Source organism: Bos indicus x Bos taurus, chromosome 8 (assembly GCF_003369695.1).
Source record: "Bos indicus x Bos taurus breed Angus x Brahman F1 hybrid chromosome 8, Bos_hybrid_MaternalHap_v2.0, whole genome shotgun sequence".
Classification (NCBI taxonomy): Eukaryota; Metazoa; Chordata; class Mammalia; order Artiodactyla; family Bovidae; genus Bos; species Bos indicus x Bos taurus.
Window position 1 is genome coordinate 89,677,896 of NC_040083.1, and position 20,573 is coordinate 89,698,468.

Consider the following 20,573-nt stretch of genomic DNA (forward strand, 5'->3'; position numbering starts at 1 on the left):
AGATCTCGCTCAGGGTGAACCCTATGCTTCCAGGTCCATCTCCTTCCTGTATCTGTCTGTGGCTCCTCCCACCAGAGCCTGAGAGGTGACCCTGCCTCCCCCGGCCATGGCCTTGGCAGTGGCCATTGTGGCTGCCACACCAAGCCTCCCCCGCCACTCTGCCAGCAGGAAGACCTGTCCCGTCACCTTTAACCACAGATCCTTGGGCCAAACAGGGTAACATTAAAAAAAAAAAAAAAAATCTAATTTAAGTGTAGGAATACCATAAATTCTACTTTTTACTCTGATAAAATTATCCAGGAAGATAAAACAGAGTACATAGTTTCAGTACTTATATGCCTTGGTGCTTAAAATGAAGATTTTCCACTACAGAATCTAATTGGTACTTAAGTATTAATAAAAACAATATGCAATTACAGCAAGAAAAGATATGAAAGTATAAAACACATTATTTAATCCTATTTAAAAATTCTTTTTAAATTTAAAATTTTATGATAAATTGAAATTTCTTAATTGCTAATCACAAAGTTTAATACTTTGGACTATATAATATATTGGGGCTACTGATTATTGCCCCTTTTCTTTTTAGGTAGTATTAATTACCATTCAAATAAAAATTCTACTTCTTTTTGTTCCTATATGTATACCTGACATTTACATTGGTGAAAAGAGGGGAAAAGGTTACTTAAAATCTTCAAGTAAAACTTCAAAAAATCTTTTCACAGAAGCAGGTTTAACACATCACAGTCTGCTCATAAGCACAAAATTTGCAGTCAAAAGTTGCACATAAAGGGTTTATTTTAAATGTTTTAAGGATAGGATAGAGTTACATCATAATTATAAAAATTACTTACAGAATTAACAGCTTTATATTGTTTATACTTCTAAATGCAGAGAACAGGGAACTGTCTACACATTGTATAAAATAAAATTAAAATTAAAAATGAATTCAAGCTTGAAAGATGAGGTCATTTACCTAATTTTAAAATGCGAACACGAAGACCTCTGAACTATACACATTCGTTCAACTGCACTAATGATGGAAAATACAAAAAGCGCAGCATTTCCAAGGAACCACAGACATTTCAACCATAATTGTTTTCTGTTATAATAATTATTCCTGTTTTGTCTTTGGAGAACTTTCTTTTTTTTTTAAGACAATCAGCTTAATAATGTTTTCAGGCACTACAATTTGTGACAATCAAAACAGTCTTCTAATGGGTCCACGGCGTTCAGAGACTCAAGCCCAATGCACTTGGGGGTTTGGCACGTAAAACAATAGCAGAAATGAAATCTGGTTTAGAAGCAACTGTGATTGTTTCAAGAATGCACAGTCCCTTCAAATGCTGCAAGACATACACAACAGGAAAATCACCTTCTGTTGGCACTACATTTGCTTCACCAGTGCATTTATATCCTACAACCACTACAACAGCACAGTTAAGCAAATATACAGAAACTGAAAACAAATAAAAACAAAGATAGAAAACAAAAAACCTAAATATATTTAACATGCAATTTTAGTTAGTTACATTGAACATTCTACTTAGAATAGAGCATGCAAAAAAGGATGGTCTGCTTTTAAGGTCTTCCCTTGAAGCTTTACGTGGCAGCCAGACATCACACACGCACACACACGACACAATAATACTATAGCAGGTCAATGAGAAAGGCCAATACATTTTATACAGAGATTCATGTCTTGTGTTGTCACAAGTCCCATGATAATTTTGGAAATTAATGTTGTATTCCTAGAACAAGGAACCAACATTCCGATACCAGGAAAATGCAAGCAATGCATGCAGATCTGAAACATGAGCCTAAACGAAGCCTGAAATACTCAGCTGGGAAGCAGAGTTAGTCACGGCATCAGGAAGTGTGGTTTAAGCCACCAAAAGAAAAAGAATGAAAAAAAAAAAAAGGGAAAATAACAACATAAAACCCCTTCCCCTTCCTTCAACCCTAAAGGCAATAAATGGAACAATGATTAAAATAATGATAACAAATCACATGTCACATTTATCTCGACAGTGGCAGATCATGTGGTATATTAAAAGTTCCTAAAGGTACTTGCAGAAAAACCACAATGCAAGTCATTAAGTAATGCAAGAATTGTTTCAACTGATCCAACCCTCAAGATACCACCAGAGGACTTTGTTTTTCAGCCTATAGTCACTGTGTCCTGTTCCTGCAGTGCACACTGGACAACTCACTCTCTTGGCCATTTGTGTCCTCTTGGACTCGGGGAGCTGGGCTCAGCCTTGAGATTCACATGCAGGAACTCTTACAAGAGCCACCAGCAGAACAGACGACAGCTCTGTAGTATGACACTTGTTTCAACCACAGAAGGAACACCTAAGACCTAGGTACTCACTGCATGGAGAAGCTCACCCCTGACCACCCTGGGTGAGGGCACACTGCAGAGAACCAGGTGCTGGATTTACATGGTGCACAAGGTTACCATACGCCAGCACAACAAGGCAAAGCCTTCCTGAGAGTGAAAATGGGCATCATACCAACCACGTACAGCATGGCCTTGAAACTAACATCAAGAACAGCTATGAGAGGGGTCACACAGACCTGGTGTTTGATTGCCAGCCTATGTATTTAAGCTTTCTGCCCAAATCTTAGGTAAGATTTTCAACCTCTACAAGACTGGTTTCACAAACCATCTTTCTCCCAGCCAGCTTTCAAACTGCCAGAGATCATCCAAAACAAAGTGATAGGCTGATGTTTTGCTGCTAAACGAACCACTTTTGCAGTTCTATTTTAGTTCAAATAGCCTTGCAGGGAAGGTTCCAACAGGTAAGGGCTGCTATCAGTCACACCCACAAGCCAGCGCAGGTGACCGACCCTGATGTGGCAGGACCCACCACATGGAATGAATCCACATTATCAGCACACCGTGAGCAAGAACACACAGCACCAAAAAAGGTGTCAGGAATTTAAGCTGTTAATTGTCTAGATATTCTTTGAGGGGGAAAAGCCTTCTGACCATAATCATACACCAATAATAACAGTAATAATAACAAAGGGATCCGAGAGAACTTGGTAAAAGACAACAATGCCATTCTTACATTTCTAATATAAAAGTACTATGTTCTTCCAGGAACCTACCAAATACACATAAACCACTGATATACTGTTGCCTTTTAAATCCATGTACTAAAACCCAGACTAGTACTAATTTGTACAAATAGTGGACCAAATGCATCATCCAAAACACACCTGTATTACACAATGTGGACCAAGTACCTGGGCTTCGCTTTAAAAAAGTATTTAAGATTTAAAAAAAATGTAAACAAAAAATGTACAAAGCTTAGAATTAAAGGCAGCCTTTTACCTAGATTTCTAATTGTTTTATAAATTCTAATGTGGGTCATTAAATATCCACAAGTGATTCATGTTTGAATTTACAGTTTAAACCCTCTGGATTGAAATGGTGCTCTGAACTTCTGACTTTCAACACAAGCTGAATGTCCCCATGTTCTTCCTGTGCCCAGATTTAATTTTTAAATAAACAGCAGTGATATAAAGTCAAGCACTCCTGTTAAACTGGAGAAAATTATTTAACTCCTACCTCAATCCACAAAGAACTGCCAATGAAGTGTGTGTGTGTGTGTGTGTGTGTGTGTGTGTGTACACAGATCTGTGTGTGTGTGTATATATATATTATATATGTATACACACAGATATAGATAGGTAGAGATATACATACATATATATCTTAAAAAAAAAAAAAAAAAAGGCAGTAACAAAAATGCAACCAAACTATGCTTGCATTGTGGCAGCAGAATAAGTGTTAAGAGTGAAGGGGAAAGTGGATAAGATCTATTACGGTTTTAAATGACTATGATACTAGCTTAATTTTTACCAGACTTGCCTGTAACTCCCTTCCAGACAGACAGACTTCTTTTAAGAGGAAGGAGTTCCTTACACAAAATGCTTTGTGTTCACATAAATCTGTACGATTCAGAACAAAACCAGTTCTGCTGGCAGAGATTGTGGGTTCGCAGGGACATTTAAGCTTTCATTAAACTGGAAAGCAATCAAGTCTTTATGTCTACAAATTATACATTTAATAGTTCCACAAATTTGGTAAAGTTCGTGATGACATCTAGGATGTTTTCACCAAATCGTAGACATAAATATGGAAATCATCATCAAACTTGATGAAATAGACAGATGGTTTGGCTTCTACTTGATGAATGACCATGCCAGTCCTTTTAGAGCCATCTTCTTTGGCATATTCCACTTGTTTGCCCACCAGGCTGTCCACAACTTCTCCCGGTTCCCTTTCTGCTGGAGGCGAATCATCTATATTTAAAGGGGGAAGGAAAAAAAAGAATTTAGAGTCAGTTTTTAGATACACACCAACTCACATATTTTAATAATTTTTAAAAATGTTTTTAGTATCTTGCACTCATCTTGATTTTCTAGACCAAAAGTCAGCAAACTTTTTCTTCAATGGCCAAACAATAAATATTTCAGGCTTGAAGCCATATGGTCTCTGTACCAACTACTCAGCTGTATCTCTTTGTGATGATACATCTGTGATGACACAGATGACACATAAATGAATGGTGTGACTGTGTGTCAATAAAACTTTATTTACAAAAATCTAGATATGTAAACAATTTCAAAAAGCATAACCAGAAATTCCTCTGGCTCATATTTAATTATAGCTATAATTACCAAAGCCTTTGACTGTGTGGATCACAATAAACTGTGGAAAATTCTGAAAGAGATGGGAATACCAGACCACCCGACCTGCCTCTTGAGAAATCTGTATGCAGGTCAGGAAGCAACAGTTAGAACTGGACATGGAACAACAGACTGGTTCCAAATAGGAAAAGGAGTACGTCAAGGCTGTATATTGTCACCCTGCTTATTTAACTTCTGTGCAGAGTACATCATGAGAAACGCTGGACTGGAAGAAGCACAAGCTGGAATCAAGATTGCCGGGAGAAATATCAATAACCTCAGATATGCGGATGACACCACCCTTATGGCAGAAAGTGAAGAGGAACTAAAAAGCCTCTTGATAAAAGTGAAAGTGGAGAGCGAAAAAGTTGGCTTAAAGCTCAACATTCAGAAAATGAAGATCATGGCATCCGGTCCCATCACTTCATGGGAAATAGATGGGGAAACAGTGGAAACAGTGTCAGACTTTATTTTTCTGGGCTCCAAAATCACTGCAGATGGTGACTGCAGCCAGGAAATTAAAAGACGCTTACTCCTTGGAAGGAAAGTTATGACCAATCTAGATAGCATATTCAAAAGCAGAGACATTACTTTGCCAACAAAGGTTTATCTAGTCAAGGCTATGGTTTTTCCTGTGGTCATGTATGGATGTGAGAGTTGGACAGTGAAGAAGGCTGAGTGCCAAAGAATTGATGCTTTTGAATTGTGGTGTTGGAGAAGACTCTTGAGAGTCCCTTGGACTGCAAGGAGATCCAACCAGTCCATTCTGAAGGAGATCAGCCCTGGGATTTCTTTGGAAGGAATGATGCTAAAGCTGAAAGTCCAGTACTCTGGTCACCTCATGCAAAGAGTTAACTCATTGGAAAAGAGTCTGATGCTGGGAGGGATTGGGGGCAGGAGGAGAAGGGGACGACAGAGGATAAGATGGCTGGATGGCATCACTGACTCAATGGACGTGAGTCTGGGTGAACTCCGGGAGTTGGCGATGGACAGGGAGGCCTGGCGTGCTGCAATTCATGGGGTCGCAAAGAGTCAGACACGACTGAGCGACTGATCTGATCTGATCTGATAATTACCTAATGAAGTAATAAGGACTAAAAGAAGGAAAAGGTCAAGAAAAAACTAAATACAGTTCACCCTTGAACAACAGGAGTTTGAACTGTATGGGTCCACTTATACGGGATTTCTTCCAACAGTAAACAGATCTGTAGTTGACTGAATTCATGGATACAGAGGAACCACAGAAATGAAGGGCTGCCTATAAGTTACATGCAAATTTTCAACTGCTCAGAGGGATCAGTTCCCCACCTCAACCCCCAGGTTGTTCAGTTGTCAACTATAATAATATCTTTCTTTTAAAAAAAAAAATTTTATTGACATATAAGTGAGTGAGTGAAGTTGCTCAGTCGTGTCCAACTCTCTGCGACCCTGTGGACTGTAGCCCACCAGGCTCCTCAGTCCATGGGGTTCTCCAGGCAAGAACACCAGGGTGGGTTGCCATTTCCTTCTCCAGGGGATCTTCCCGACCCAGGGATCGAACCCAGGTCTCCCGCATTGCAGGCAGACACTTTAACCTGTGAACCACGAGGTTGATTTACAATTGTTGTGTTTTATAACTTCTTAAAAATAAGTCTGCACTGGTGATTTCCCTCAGTGGTTGAGAATCCATCTTCCAATGCAGGGAACGCGGGTTTGATCTCTGGTCGGGTAACAAAGATCCCACAAGTCATAGGCCAATTAAAGCCCATGGGTGCTGCAACGTGAGACCACAGGCTCTGGAGCTTGCACACCACAACCAGAGAGAAGCCTGCACATTTCACAAGGAAGATCTCACATGCCACAACTAAGACCCGATGCAGCCAAAAATACATAATAAATCTAGTAATTCCTTTTAGTGAAACAAAGTATTGCTTTACTTTGAAATGAGTTTAAGGCAGACAATGCCTACTGGGATTACTGAGAATGTACTACACACTTAAAATGCCTAAGAATTCCTGCCTTATCTTGGGACTCCTTAAAGCTTTTCTCCCTCAACTTCATTTCATTACACATGGTTCTCCTAACCCAGTTTCAAAATAAAAGCGATTTCTCATGCTATAAAAATAGGTGCTAGGTGAACTCAACTGAATCTCGGAGGACGGATGGGGCACCTGAACTTTTTTTAAAAGTCCCTAAGAAAATCTGAGTGTTGGAAAACATTGCTCACCCTACGACCTAACAAGAACTCTGTAAATTCTAGGAAAACACATAAAAATGAGAGCAAATTATCACTACCAACAACAAAGAAACAATGTACAAAGGGGAGAGGGGGCTGGCAAGGGGATGGCACCAGGCAGTTACATTTCTATTTTAAGAAACCCCTTACTGCTCCTGAGTAACTGGAACCCTTTCCTATGGAGCAACAGAGAGCCTTCAAGCAGGACGACCAGGTATCCCGGGTTTCCATGCTTATGCCAGTCATCCTGACACACTAGTTAGAAGTGCGCCTTTTAATTCCCACATGTATCTTGGTCTGGACCATATCTTGTATTTACATTAACAGCAGTTTGCTCTTTGATTATAATAAATTCTCTCACTGAATGATATAATCCGGAACCTGCAATTCTGATCTCACATAATACAAATAATCCACATGAGCATGTTACCAGTTCTGGAGGAGTAAAGAGGAAATCTAAGCTGAACTCTTCTTCAATAGTGCTCTTCCATCAAGTAGCAGCATCATACCACACCACACTTTCATGGCACCTCATGTGGATGAAGAAATCCCATATACATGACTGCCATACGTTTTATAGCAACCATGAATGAAGAAGCAAGAGACTCAAACAAAGGCCACCATGGAGCTCTTTGTATCAGAACATCACCACAGATTCTAACAGCAAATAGACTTTCATACAGTTCAAAAGAAAGGAGTGAGAGGATAAAGACATGGTCGGTACAGGCAATGGGTAATATGCAAATGACCCCATACTTTCTATTATCAAGTCAACAGCACCTGCTTTAGACATTTCTCTACAAAAATGTTAAAAATTTCATATAGGTTGGAGAAAAGCTTTTAAGGAATGTTCTCATCACTAAATTCTTGCCTATATAAACACTTTCCACTATACACTCATAAGGAATACACACAAACTAAAAAAAAAAAAACTCTAAGGCGGCAGAAGTCAGGGCCAGATGACCATGAGTGGGTTTACGAGCAGCATGTTCACAGGGAGAGCTTAAAAAAAAAAGACAAAAACGAGGAGAGGATAGCACATTGCTCATATATCCACTGTCTATCAGACACATTTGTCCAAGGCCAAGACTTCATGTGTTTGAGGAAAAGCCATTGAGTAGTTAAAAAAAAAAAAGGCTCACCTAAAACTGAAATTAAGAAAATAATTCTAGTCACAACAGCATCAAAAAGAATGAAATACTCAGGAATACATGTAAAAAGTGCAAAACTTAGAAAACTACAAAATATTATTCACAGAAAAAAATCTCAATGAATGAAAAAACATCCCACGCTCATGGATCAATAGCTTAACATTGTTAAGATGGCAATACGCTCATGCCAAACTGACCAAGAGATTCAACATAATATCTAACACAATCTCAGCTGACTGCTTTGCAGAAACCAACAAGCTGATTCTAAAATTTATATGAAATTGCAAAGACCAGCCAAAACAATTTTGAAAGAAAAGGAGGAAGATTCATACTTATTGATTTTAAAACTTAAAAGAATGAAGTTGGACCTGACATCACATCATAAACAAAAATTAAATGAAAATGTATCAAAAATCCAAGTAAGAGTTGAAGATCAACATATTCAAGGCTTCTAGAAGACATGAGGTAGATCTTTATAACCTTGGACTTGGCAAGGAATTATTAGATATGACTCCAAAAGCATGGGCGACAGAACGAAAAATAGACAACTTGGATGTCATGAAATTAAAAACTTTTGTACTTCAAAGAAGGCTATCAAGAAAGTACACAGACAACTCTGACAATAAGAGGAAGTATCTGCAAGTCATGCATCTGACAAGAGACTTGTACCTAGACTACTGACTCGAACTCAGTAACAAAAAGACAACGTAACTGAAACTACAGGCCAAGGCCGTGAATAGATTTCTCAAAACAAGACACACCAAAGGCCAGTAACACAAGAAAAGATACTTGACAACTTTAGTCATCAAAAATATGAAAACCAAAATCACAATGAGGTTTCATTTTACTACCACCAGGATATCTAGATTCAAAAAGGCAAGTTAAGAGACGAATGAACACACAAATATAGTGTATCTGTTCAATGGAGTTGTATTTGGGCATTAAAAGAAATGAAGTATGGACACACTACAACACGGATGAGTCTTGAAAACACTAAGCTGAGTGAAAGAAGCCAGTTACAAAGGACCCCATATTATATATTCTATTCATATAAAAACCCAAAGTTCAGAACAGAGAAAGGAAAATATTCTTTACAACCTAACTAAAACAATCACTTATCCCTAATAATTAAAAACTTTAAATGTATCTCCATAAGAATTCATCAAAGACCTTGTTTTGAAATTCAAATTCTTTTTGAAGTATCAAAAGTAAAAGCTGTCGATTTATACTTACTAGAATCGGGCATAATGCGAAGGTCGCCTTCTTTATAATCATCTAAGAGCTGGTACATGTATAAGACAGGATCTTTCTCATAGGTGATGTAAAACCATGTGTTCATGATAGGGGCGCGTGCTAAGACCATTCCCCTCCACTCGTCTTTAGAGCCATCCTCTGTCTCAAACATGTGCTCCACTGCTTTGCCAATCATCGTGTCGGCTAGGTGCGCATCACTGATTCGAGATGTTGCTAGGGACAAAAAAAGCAAACAATGGTTTACAAAATATGCACTGTGAAGACTGAACTTATTCAAAGAAATGATTCTGAAATACACTATCAGGCTTCAGAATCATGTGGAGGGCTGTACGAAGGACAACCACCAAATTCACATTACTGACCCAGCCCAGGATGGATTCCACAGAATTACTATGCCCCAAAGTCATGTTACTAAGAGAATCTGTTTTTCTTTCTCTAATTCATCTGCTCTTGGTACTGTACTTAATTAAAAATTTTAGTTGTTTATTCAAGGTATAAAGTATTTTGGTTACAATAATTATTTTAAATTATTAATAATTATAGACTTACAGAAAAGTTCCAAAATTAGTATTGTCCCTATATAACTTTTACCCACCTTCCCTTACATTTACAAAATGGTCATTTATTAAAATCCAGATATTAAGCTTCAAGGCATAGGTTTTTACTCTTGCCCCTACAATCTATTTTTTACAGTAATCAGAGTGGTATTTGTGGCAGTTACACCAGATTATGTCGATCATTTGCTTAAAATACTCCAGCATTTTCCTTTCATCATCTGAATAACAACCTGTTTCTCCAGAGCCAAAGCCCCTCAGCCTTCATTCCCTGCTGGTCCTCTGCCCTCCTGTTCTGTCACCTTCCTCCTACTGCCTACACCTCAGCAGCATGGGCATCTTTTTCTGGGATGCCCTTGGGCTGACCACGGCCCCCACATCCTCAGGGGCTGGCTCATCCTGAGCAGGTGTCCTCCCTGAGGCTCTCCAGGACCATGTTATGAAAAGCACCCCACCGCTCGGTCACTTGAGTTTTATTTCTTAAGGACATTCACCACTATCTATAATCATCTTGTTTTACATGTTTGTTTATTTGTTTTTAGACTGCACAGTGATGACAGCAGAGGCCTTTCCCATCATAGGCCTCTTCCCATCATATGATCATCATATGATCATCCCATCATATGATCCCACTGTAATCATTGGGGTTCAACACTGCTGTGTGAATTAATTATTTCAGAGGAAAAGCAGGTTGTTCTAGATTGTCATTAGGAACACAGGTGAAAAATGACAAGCTTCTTTTCTTTTTTAACACTGGGATAATTATGGAGGAGCCTATTGATGTTAAGATTTTTCCATTCTTCATATTTCAGATAATTCTTTAAGGAAAAAAAGGCACTTCTATCTCATTCATGAGAGCTTCTATTTTTGTTTAAAGATACTGCTATTCAATTTTATCAGAAAGACACTCTAATAGACACAAATGGTAGTTTTGTTTACATGTGCAATAATTACCAAACATAACAGATTCTCTGCTGCACAACACTAAAGCAAAATCCCACCAGTTTCTCCAAACCAGAAGGTATCAAACTTTCTGATCTCAGGACTCCTAAAATTTTTGAGTATTTGTTTATATGTATGATAAATATCAGTATCACTATTTTTAAAATTATAAATGATGTATCTAAAGACATTTTAAGATACCCACAGAAATACATTTTTAAGGAAAAATAACTATTTTCTAACAAAATTTTAATATATATCTAGCTTTAGAAACAGGCAGCTAGCTAGACTCATATCTGTTTCAATATTCAATCTTTTTTGCATGTACTTTTAGTTGACTTTTAAAATCACAAAGATATGCTGTTGAAAAAGAGTATTTTATTCGTCTTTTCAAATAATTCTAGATATTCTCCTCTGATATCACATCAAAACTCAGCAAGTCTTGGCTTTCCTTAAAGGTTAATTGCACTGTAGAATCTGAAATCATTATCAATAACCTCTGTCAAACTATTAAATTAAAATTCATCTGCAGAATACATAAAGAATTCCTATAACTCTGCAACAAACAAAACAAACTGAAATAATCCAATCAAAAATGTGGGCAAAGGAATAGGTACTTCTGCAAAGATGACATATGAATGGTCAAAAAGCATATAAAAAGATGCTTAGCATCACTAATCATCAAAAAAAATTCAAATCAAAACCAATAGAAAATAACAAATATTGGTGAAGATGAGAAATTGAAATCCTTATGCACTGCTGGTGGGACTGTAAAATGTTAATGAACACTATGGAAAAACAGTATGTATACAGGCACCTCAAAACAAAATTGCTGTATGATTCCACTTCAGGGTAAATGCCCAAAAGAACTGAAAGCAGGGCTTTTAGACATACTTGTACACCCATGTCATAGCAGCACTACTCACAATAGCCCTGATAGAAGGAACCCACCAAGAGTACAATCAGGGATGAATGGGGAAAAAATGTGGTATTCACATACAATGGAATATTACTCAGCCTTAAGAAGGAAGGAAATCCTGTCACGTGCTACAACATGAATGAATCTTGAGGTCGTTATGCTAAGGGAAAGAATCTAGTCACAAAAAAGCAAGACAACATGATTCTACTTATGATGTACCTAAAGTTATCAAATTCACAGAAACAGGATGGTGGATACAGGGGCTGGTGGGAGGGGGAAAATGAGTTGTTTAATGAGGAAAGAATTGCAAAATAAAAAAATTTGGAAATCTATTTCATAACAATGTGAATATACTTAATACCTCTGAAGTGTACACTTAAAAACAGTTATGGTAGTAAATTTAATGTTTTGTGTTTTTTACCACAACAAAAAAAAAACCTGTTGGTCTTTGAATGGATCTTTCACCAATACATGGTTTGGTAACATCATGCACTCTGTTCGTATCAAAAATATATTCACTGAGCTATGCAGATCTTTGGAAACCTCAGTATATAACTGTGAATGGATGAGAGTGATAAAGGCAAATTATACCTTAAGATTACTATGAATTTTGATCTCATAAGGCTCATGAATATGCTTCAGGGTACCACAACAGTCCCCAGACCACGCTCTGGGAATCAGTACTCTGGGATGTCACTTTCTCTCACCTTTAGCTTAAGATTAAGGAAAACAAAACTAACTTGAATGTACTGCCTAAAGCAAATTAGGAAAAATCATTTTCTTTCTACATGGAATATAAATGAAGTCCAAATAACTTTTCAGAATCAAGTATCACAGGGAATACTATAATTAACTGATAATTATATTAGGCATATAACATACTGCTGCTTTGCAAATAGGCCTTTGGATTTCCTTTTAAAAATTGTTTTTTTTTCCTTAGAAAAGCAATCCATGTCTATTGATGCAAACTGAAATGGCCCAGAACTAGAAAGAAAAACATTAAGAAACCCTTAAATCTCATCACCAGAGACACTCATATATTTCTGGATATCTTGGTTTGGTAAAATCAGTTTTTTTAATAAATCAAGCTAAGTTTTTTCTGCTCTATGATGACAAAAGAACTAACACAGGTCATGTGGCAGAATGCAGTAAAATCTCAAATAAGCTAGCAGTCTTGCCCTTGAAGGGGTCAGAAAAAGAATTATGATAATTAATGAGCACAAATAATTGATATAAAGGTGAGGATACTTTTTAAGCCCTGAAGGGAAGATTCTTCCATGTTAGTTTCTGATGTGGGAAATGGACTGCTCTCAAGATCAAGAGGAAAAAGGACATGCCTCACAAGGAACAATGTGTTCAGTCACACTTAAAAGAGATAAAGTTTAAAATGCCAAAGATTTACTATTACACAATTAGTCACCTGTAGTTAAAAACACAAATTTAAAAAAGACTTCTGTGAAAACAGAACTGTATTTATACAGGATGAGTAAAGACAACATCTGCTATCTAAAGCGAAGATTAAAAAGTAACTTGCTGCTCTGCTAAACTTAACCGGATGGGGAAGCATTGTCCCAGGAACACAGGGTAAAAGCAAAGGGACAGGGGACTGGGTAAGCTGCTTCCCTTGACAATCTGATGCCAAAATTCTATCCTCCAAGTACAGAACTGCTGAAGCTATATTTGTAAAAACACAGGCTTTTAAAGGACAATTACAAAAACATAAACCAGATTCAGGCAATGGCAGCATCACTGTAAAAATGCAAATACTCTGAAGAAAGGAACATTCATTTGGGAGTATTCTATTGATCTTAAAAATAAAATCTATTTTACTTTATTCTTAAAAATAAAACCAGTCATTATGCCTAAGGTATGCAAGGCAAAACTGATTCATATGACATTTAAAGTCATTCATAGCTCCTATGACCATTTGTGTATATAAAAAATAAACTGAGGCTGTCATTAAAAGAAAAAGAAAAAAAGCCATTCATTTCCCACAAACCTTGCAAAACAAACCCTTAAAAATATAATAAAATTCACATGCACTGGTTGTTTAAATTTTGGCTGAAAGTGCAATGATCACTTTTATAATAATACACAATGAAAGATACACTTCACCTAAAGATTCTAAAATAAACACATGAAATTTTTCTTAGTTATTGTACGATGAAATAAGTACACTGAATATTTGAGCTAATGAGAAATACTCTTACCCATCAGAGTCCAGATAAACTGTGAGCAAAATGTGGGAAATAATCATATTAGAAATTATTAGATTGTCAGCTTCTTAGGGAACAATTTTATACATCTTTATATCCCTCACAGTTCCTTTGAACTGTGGTTTCAGGACATCTGTTCAGCAGTTTTCATGGTCTTAGGTGACTGATTTAAATATGTATCAGAAGTGCTTATTCTCCAATAAAAAGACAAATACCAGTTGCAAATAATCAAAAAGCATCCATTTCAGAAATCCTTTTTAAAGCATATAATGCACAAATAGTAAAGAGAACTTACCAACTCTATCAGGGAGGACTTCAAGCGCAGAAACTCTTTCATCTTTATTAAGTTCTAGTCCATAAACACAGTCAAATCCATCGTATTTTATAAGATACAAAGAAGGGTTTACAGGCACCTGGTCCAGAACGGTTCCTTTCCACTGGGTGACAGGGCCGTTCCCTTCCTTCCACCCATGCTGAATCCTGCAGCCTACGATGTTCCGCCGGGGCTGGGAAACAGGCTTGCTTGGTCCCACACTGCTCCGATGTTTTCTGTATTCACACATATACACATATAAGGTATCTTCTCAAAGTATGCACTCCTACCAACACAACTACTGCTAGCTAGCATGCTCTCATCAGAAATGACCCTGGTCCTGTGCAGGCTAACACTGCCACACCCAGGGTTCAGGTGGCTCCAGCCAGCATCTCCCAGTCCCAGAGCCATGCAGCGGTGGCTCACAGGGGGCCCGTTTCAAGCAACAGGAGCTTCCTGTGCATCTTAAGTGTGGAGGCAGAAAAACCAGGACTAGCCCGTAGCAACTAAGCCCTAAAATTAAGCATCAGTTTTTCAGCTTTCTGAGTTTCTTTCAATTCAATCAACTTACAGTTATCCAAATTAATCAAAGAAAGACAAGCGCTGACTACATGAAATAAATGCATGTGCATATGGTCTTATGAAACAGAAATCCATTTCTTGTCAAAACGAAATGTGTAACTATTCAATTTCAACCATTCTTATGCCCACATAACTTTATTCCCACTGGCTTAAATAATAAGAATAAACTAGACATTTAACTTTTTCTTAAACTAAGTCCAAGCTGGCTTATATTCATGCATTTGTACCATCATTACTTCTCTAGAAAGCACATAACCTTCAACCCTTAAATCTGTAGCAAATAATGTAATATTGAAAATTATTCAAGCGACATACATCAGTTACAAACAATTGAAAAACCTACATACAATGTTTACAAATAATACACCTGGCTCTTGATGTTAGGGGGAAAAAACCTTCATTTCATGGAGCAATCCAAAGACAACGGACAAGACTTGGCTTGAATGAAAGCTGAAGGCCAAAGCCATGCTGGCACATGGATGCTGCTATATGCCAAGAATGGAAAAATTTAGAGAGCAGAAAAGAAATGCTTTTCTGCTACATATAGGCATAAAGCTCTCATCTGGTAAACCATAAAAGTGGTGAATAAATGGAATAAATACAAATGTACCTTAAAAAATACAAGTAATTTATTATAGGATATAATATTTAAAATTACAATTGTATATATTTGAAGTAGACCAGCTTGGTAAACTTCGTAGGTTTGTGAAACAGAGAAAACAGGTTATACAGCAAACCATTAAAGCTGCATTAATAAGGCCTATAATCAGTTGACACAATCCTTTACCTAAGCAAGAGAGGGAACACCATTTGGGGAACATCTCAGAAGGAAAACTTCTCCAGTCGGACTGTAAAAGGATTCACGGGATTACATACAGGATTGTGAGACCATGAGACCAGAAGACGCTGTGTCTGCCCAGCACTTAAGGCTTTGCACACACCCAGCCAAAAGGCCTTCCAGGAAAGGCAGAACCATGCACTGAGGCCATAAGCTGAGAATAACATCCTGAATAGGATTAGGCCCGGGGATAAAGGAAAGATGAGGTTCAGGTGCTAGGCAGATCTCAACAGGTAATACAGAGGAGCACACACAGAAGTGTATTAAGTGTGCCATGGGAATACTGAAGAGCTCTGCAGCACAGACAGCTCTCCTGGTATAGTGTCACCCCTTCCCATGTACAAGAGTCTCAGCAGAGGACCATGGTGGCAACAAGGGGCAACGGAAGCAAACCCCAGAATATGTCCACAAGGTAGACGGAAACTATCACCTCATGTTATGCAGACACAAAGGCCATGAAAGAGGAGCTTACGTCAGAAACAGAAGAGCCCAGATGAGAGGCAGCCACACGAGAGGAGAGGCAAGAAAAATCAGACAGTCAAGAAACAAGCAGCAATTTGAAATCTTTGCAGAAATGAAGACCAGACTAGAGGAAGATGGAAGAAATTGACACCAAGGAGCATTTAAGGAAAATTGTTGTTTTTCAGTCATTAAGTCGTGTCCAACTCTGCAATCCCACCGACTGCAGCACGTTAGACTCCTCTGTCCTCCAGTATCTCCCAGAGTTTGCTCAAATTCATGTCCATTTAAGGAAAATAGATAATAAAAAAAGAGACAGATGGGAACAGATATGAAATTCCAACTTCTATATGACAGAATCACCCAACAGCTAAAATCAGAAGAACAGAAAAAATACTAAAATAATTCAAGAAAAATATCCTGAAAGACTCAAATGTACAAACACATCTCTGGTAAAACGGACGCAGAACTATTGACGCTAAGACATCCAGTAAAACAAACAAACTTTAAGGAAAATAACATCTCCTGGCATCCAAGCAAAAGAACTGCATCACCTGTAAGGAAAAGCAAATCACAATGTGACAGTGACCCTGTGCGCTGCCAGTGATGAACCTTCAAGTTCTCAGGAAAGAAAATGTGAGGTGGTGATTTCACAGTTGGCCAAGAACTCTATATTACCCTCCAAGTAAAGTACACAGATCAAACTGTGGACAAATAAGAACTTGAGGAATATTGTTCTTACAGATGCTTCCTGAAGAAGTTAACAGTTGGTCATTCATATCTATGGGTTCCACATCCTGATTGAACCAAATGTGGACAGAAAAACAAAGTTCCAAAAAGCAAAGCTTGAATTTGCCACATGCAGGCAACAACTTACATATCATCTACATTGTATTTACAACCATTTACACAGTATTTACTCTGTGTTAGGTATTATGAATAATCTAGAGACGATTTGACGTATACAGGAGGATGTGTGTAGGTTATGTGCAAATACTAGGCCATTTTGTATAATGGACTTGAGCATCCGTGGATTTTGGTATGGTGTCAAGGGTCCTAGAATCAATCCACCCAGATACCAAGGGACCACTGTATAGGATAGTTTCAGATAATCAAGAATGCTTAGAAAGCTTTCAGCACAGAGCTGACAGTAAGCATCTTTTAAGCTGACAGTAAGTGAAAGTGAGCATCTTTTACTGCAGAACAAACAGGGAAAAAGAGAAATACAGCAATATGTAACTATTACCTGCTCTGACAACAGAGTTAACACCACTCTGAAAAGGGGAAGGAAAAAAGAATACCTGTAAAGTACAAGAAGTTCGCTAAACAAAAGAGTATGATTTGGAACAGAGTACCTTATATTAAATGGAGAGAAAGCAGAGAAGCGGGAGCTAAATTCAATACTGTTTATAGTAAGGAACCAATCTATATAACCTAAAATAAATAAAGATCGGTTAATTTTAAAAGACTGCAGTATAAAACTTAGTGGAGAGAAAAGCCTTAATAACATACTATCAGTCAGTAACTTGTAACTACTAATAATACTCAAACCTAAAAGTGAACTCAAGGCCTCTTCATAATCCCTTAAAATGGGCCTCTACATCCAACTGGCCCTCTGTGGGGATATACGGCTGCGAAGGTGATTACATTTCTTCTTTAGAATACAAGTACCTTTTCGAGCATTATATTTTTCTTCAAATAGACAATTACCTATCTTCTTTTGATCTTTAGGAAAAAGTCCTTGTGATTCATCCTGTGTACAGGATCAGGTTTTCTTCAAAGCAAAGGCAGAGGTTGGTCCCCAAAACTCACTGAAGAAAGAATTCAGTCATATGCACCATTTTATAATTCACAGACATTCTATTATTACTACCAAAATTATAAGCAAATATAGCATCTTTACCAGTGTGATGATTAATTTTAATGTGTCAAGTTGGCTGGGCCACAGTACTAAGATACCTAGTCAAACATTACTCTAAATGTTTTCTGTGAAGATATTTTTCTACATAAAACTAACATGTATATCAGCAGATAGATTGCCTTGCATTACATAGGTGAGTCTCATCCAATCAGCTGAAGGTATTAATATCAGCTCTTCCCTGGATCTGATCTCCAATCTCTGTGCACACAACATTGGTGCTGTTTCTCTGGAAAACACTGACTACAAACAGAAAAGATTCTATCCTAGATTCAGAGGCATGAAATTTTCTACTACTATGATTCTCAACAAAACTGACAGCAGAAAAGGGCAACTGGAAGACTCAGAGCAGTTCAGTCACTCATCCTTCCTACACTCACTAGTGGCATTCTTCTGTAACGTGCAGTTGCTTCTGAAGAGGGAGATGCATGATGCTCTCTTTAATCTCATTTCAGAACAAGCATTTTCATCCCGGTCACCTCCAGTGGAAGTACATGAGACTCTCCTCCCTCCTCCGAACAACACCAGGGACTCAAATCTAGCTAGCAAGCAGCCCTATTCAGAGTGGTTCCTATATCCTTTAATTCTGAAGAAACACGACCCTTCCTTTTTTGCATGGATTTTATTTTCTCACTTTCTTTAAGGGAATTTTAATCATTAACTTTTGTTACACAATACATGTTAATAATATGCCTGGATTACTCCCTGGTTTGGGGAACTTCCTGCAAGCCGTATGGCGTGGTCAAAAATACAAATAAATAAATAAATAACCTACTTATTAAGCTTACAATTTTCTACTAAAGTACACAATTAAAACCAAAGTAAGACGAAAAATTACCAAAAAAATTTAAATAACAACAAAAAAAATTCTTAGCAAAGGAAGGAAAAAAATTTTTTAAACAAACATCTTAGCACCTTAGTAACCCTTTCCTGGCCACTTTCACCAAACTATCAGAAATTTACTCTTTTGTTCCAAATTGTTATTAATTTTGCTCAGTTCAGTTCAGTCGTTCAGTCATATCCGACTCCGTGACCCCATGAACCACACAGCACGCCAGGCCTCCCTTTCATCACCAACTCCCAGAGTTTACCCAAACGCATGTCCATTTAGTCGATGATGCCATACAGCCATCTCATCCTCTGTCATCCCCTTCTCCTCCTGCCCTCAATCTTTCCCAGCATCAGGGTATTTTCAAATGAGTCAGCTCTTTGCATCAGGTGGCCCAAGTATTGGAGTTTCAGCTTCAACATCAGTCCTTCCAATGAACACCCAGGACTGATCTCCTTTAGGATGGACTGGTTGGATCTCCTTGCAGTCCAAAGGACTCTCAAGAGTCTTCTCCAACACCACAGTTCAAAAGCATCAACACCACAGTTCAAAAGCATCAATTCTTCGGCGCTCAGCTTTCTTTATAGTCCAACTCTCACACCCATACATGACCACTGGAAAAACCATAGCCTTGACTAGATAGACCTTTGTTGGCAAAGTAATGTCTCTGCTTTTTAATATGCTGTCTAGGTTGGTCATAACTCTCCTTCCAAGGAGTAAGCATCTTTTAATTTCATGGCTGCAATCACCATCTGCAGTGATTTTGGAGCCCCCAAAAAACAAAGTCAGCCACTGTTTCCAGTTTCCTCATCTATTTGCCATGAAGTGATGGGACTGGATGCCATGATCTTCGCTTTCTGAATGCTGAGCTTTAAGCCAACCTTTTCACTCTCCTCTTTCACTTTCATCAAAAAGGCTCTTTAGTTCTTCTTTGCTTTCTGCCATAAGGGTGCTGTCATCAGCACATCTGAGGTTATTGATATTTCTCCTGGCAATCTTGATTCCAGCTTGTGCTTCTTCCAGCCCAGCGTTTCTCATAATGTACTCCACATATAAGTTAAATAAGCAGGGTGACAATATACAGCCTTGAGGTACTCCTCCTATTTGGAACCAGTTTCATGCCCAGTTCTAACTGTTGCTTCCTGACTTGCCTACAGGTTGCTACTATCTTAAAAATAATTTTTAAAAAACATTCCCTTATTCAGTAGCAAACAAAGAGGATTTTTGTTGCTTTTTGCAACAAATTTTTGCAGCATTTATTTTTTTCTCATGTATATTTGGTTTTTCTAGATATATTCTCTGGTAGTCAGACAGGGTTCACAAATGCAAACTACAAATTCTTGGAAGCCTCAAAATACTGTTATTTTGTTCTTATCCTTGACTTGCCTAGGTATGCAAGGCAGGCTCAAATTCCCTTTGCCTTCAGTACCTTTATTGCAAAAAGGTATTTTCATTGTCTTTTATCTTCCAGAGTCACAGATACCAAATGCCAATCTGATCCTTGCTCCTTTGAGGGTAATCCATCTCCCTCTTCAGGCTGCTTTTAGAATTTTGTTTGTTACTAGATTCTGAAATGTCCCTAGGACTCGTGACATGTGTCTAAGTATCCCTCACTAAGACTTGGTCAATTTCTTGAATTAGGTAAAACAGGCTTGAATTTTAGCCTATCTATTGAATAT

The 20,573-nt window shown here is 37.9% G+C and overlaps 1 protein-coding gene across 4 annotated transcripts in view; it reads right to left on the reverse strand.

Annotated features, from left to right (window-relative positions):
* Positions 1-780: 780 nt before the first annotated feature.
* SPIN1 (spindlin 1) overlaps positions 781-20,573 on the reverse strand; it is an 81,705-nt gene continuing 61,912 nt past the window's right edge. For 3 of the 4 annotated variants that reach the window (XM_027550383.1, XM_027550384.1, XM_027550385.1), the window contains 3 exons: positions 14,251-14,504; positions 9,304-9,537; positions 781-4,317 (listed from right to left, as the gene is read on the reverse strand). In XM_027550383.1, the coding sequence (XP_027406184.1) occupies positions 4,118-4,317; positions 9,304-9,537; positions 14,251-14,504 (688 nt within the window). In that variant the 3' untranslated portion in view covers positions 781-4,117. The remainder of the gene's footprint in view (positions 4,318-9,303; positions 9,538-14,250; positions 14,505-20,573) is intronic. The other variant, XR_003512363.1, reaches the window with a different exon arrangement.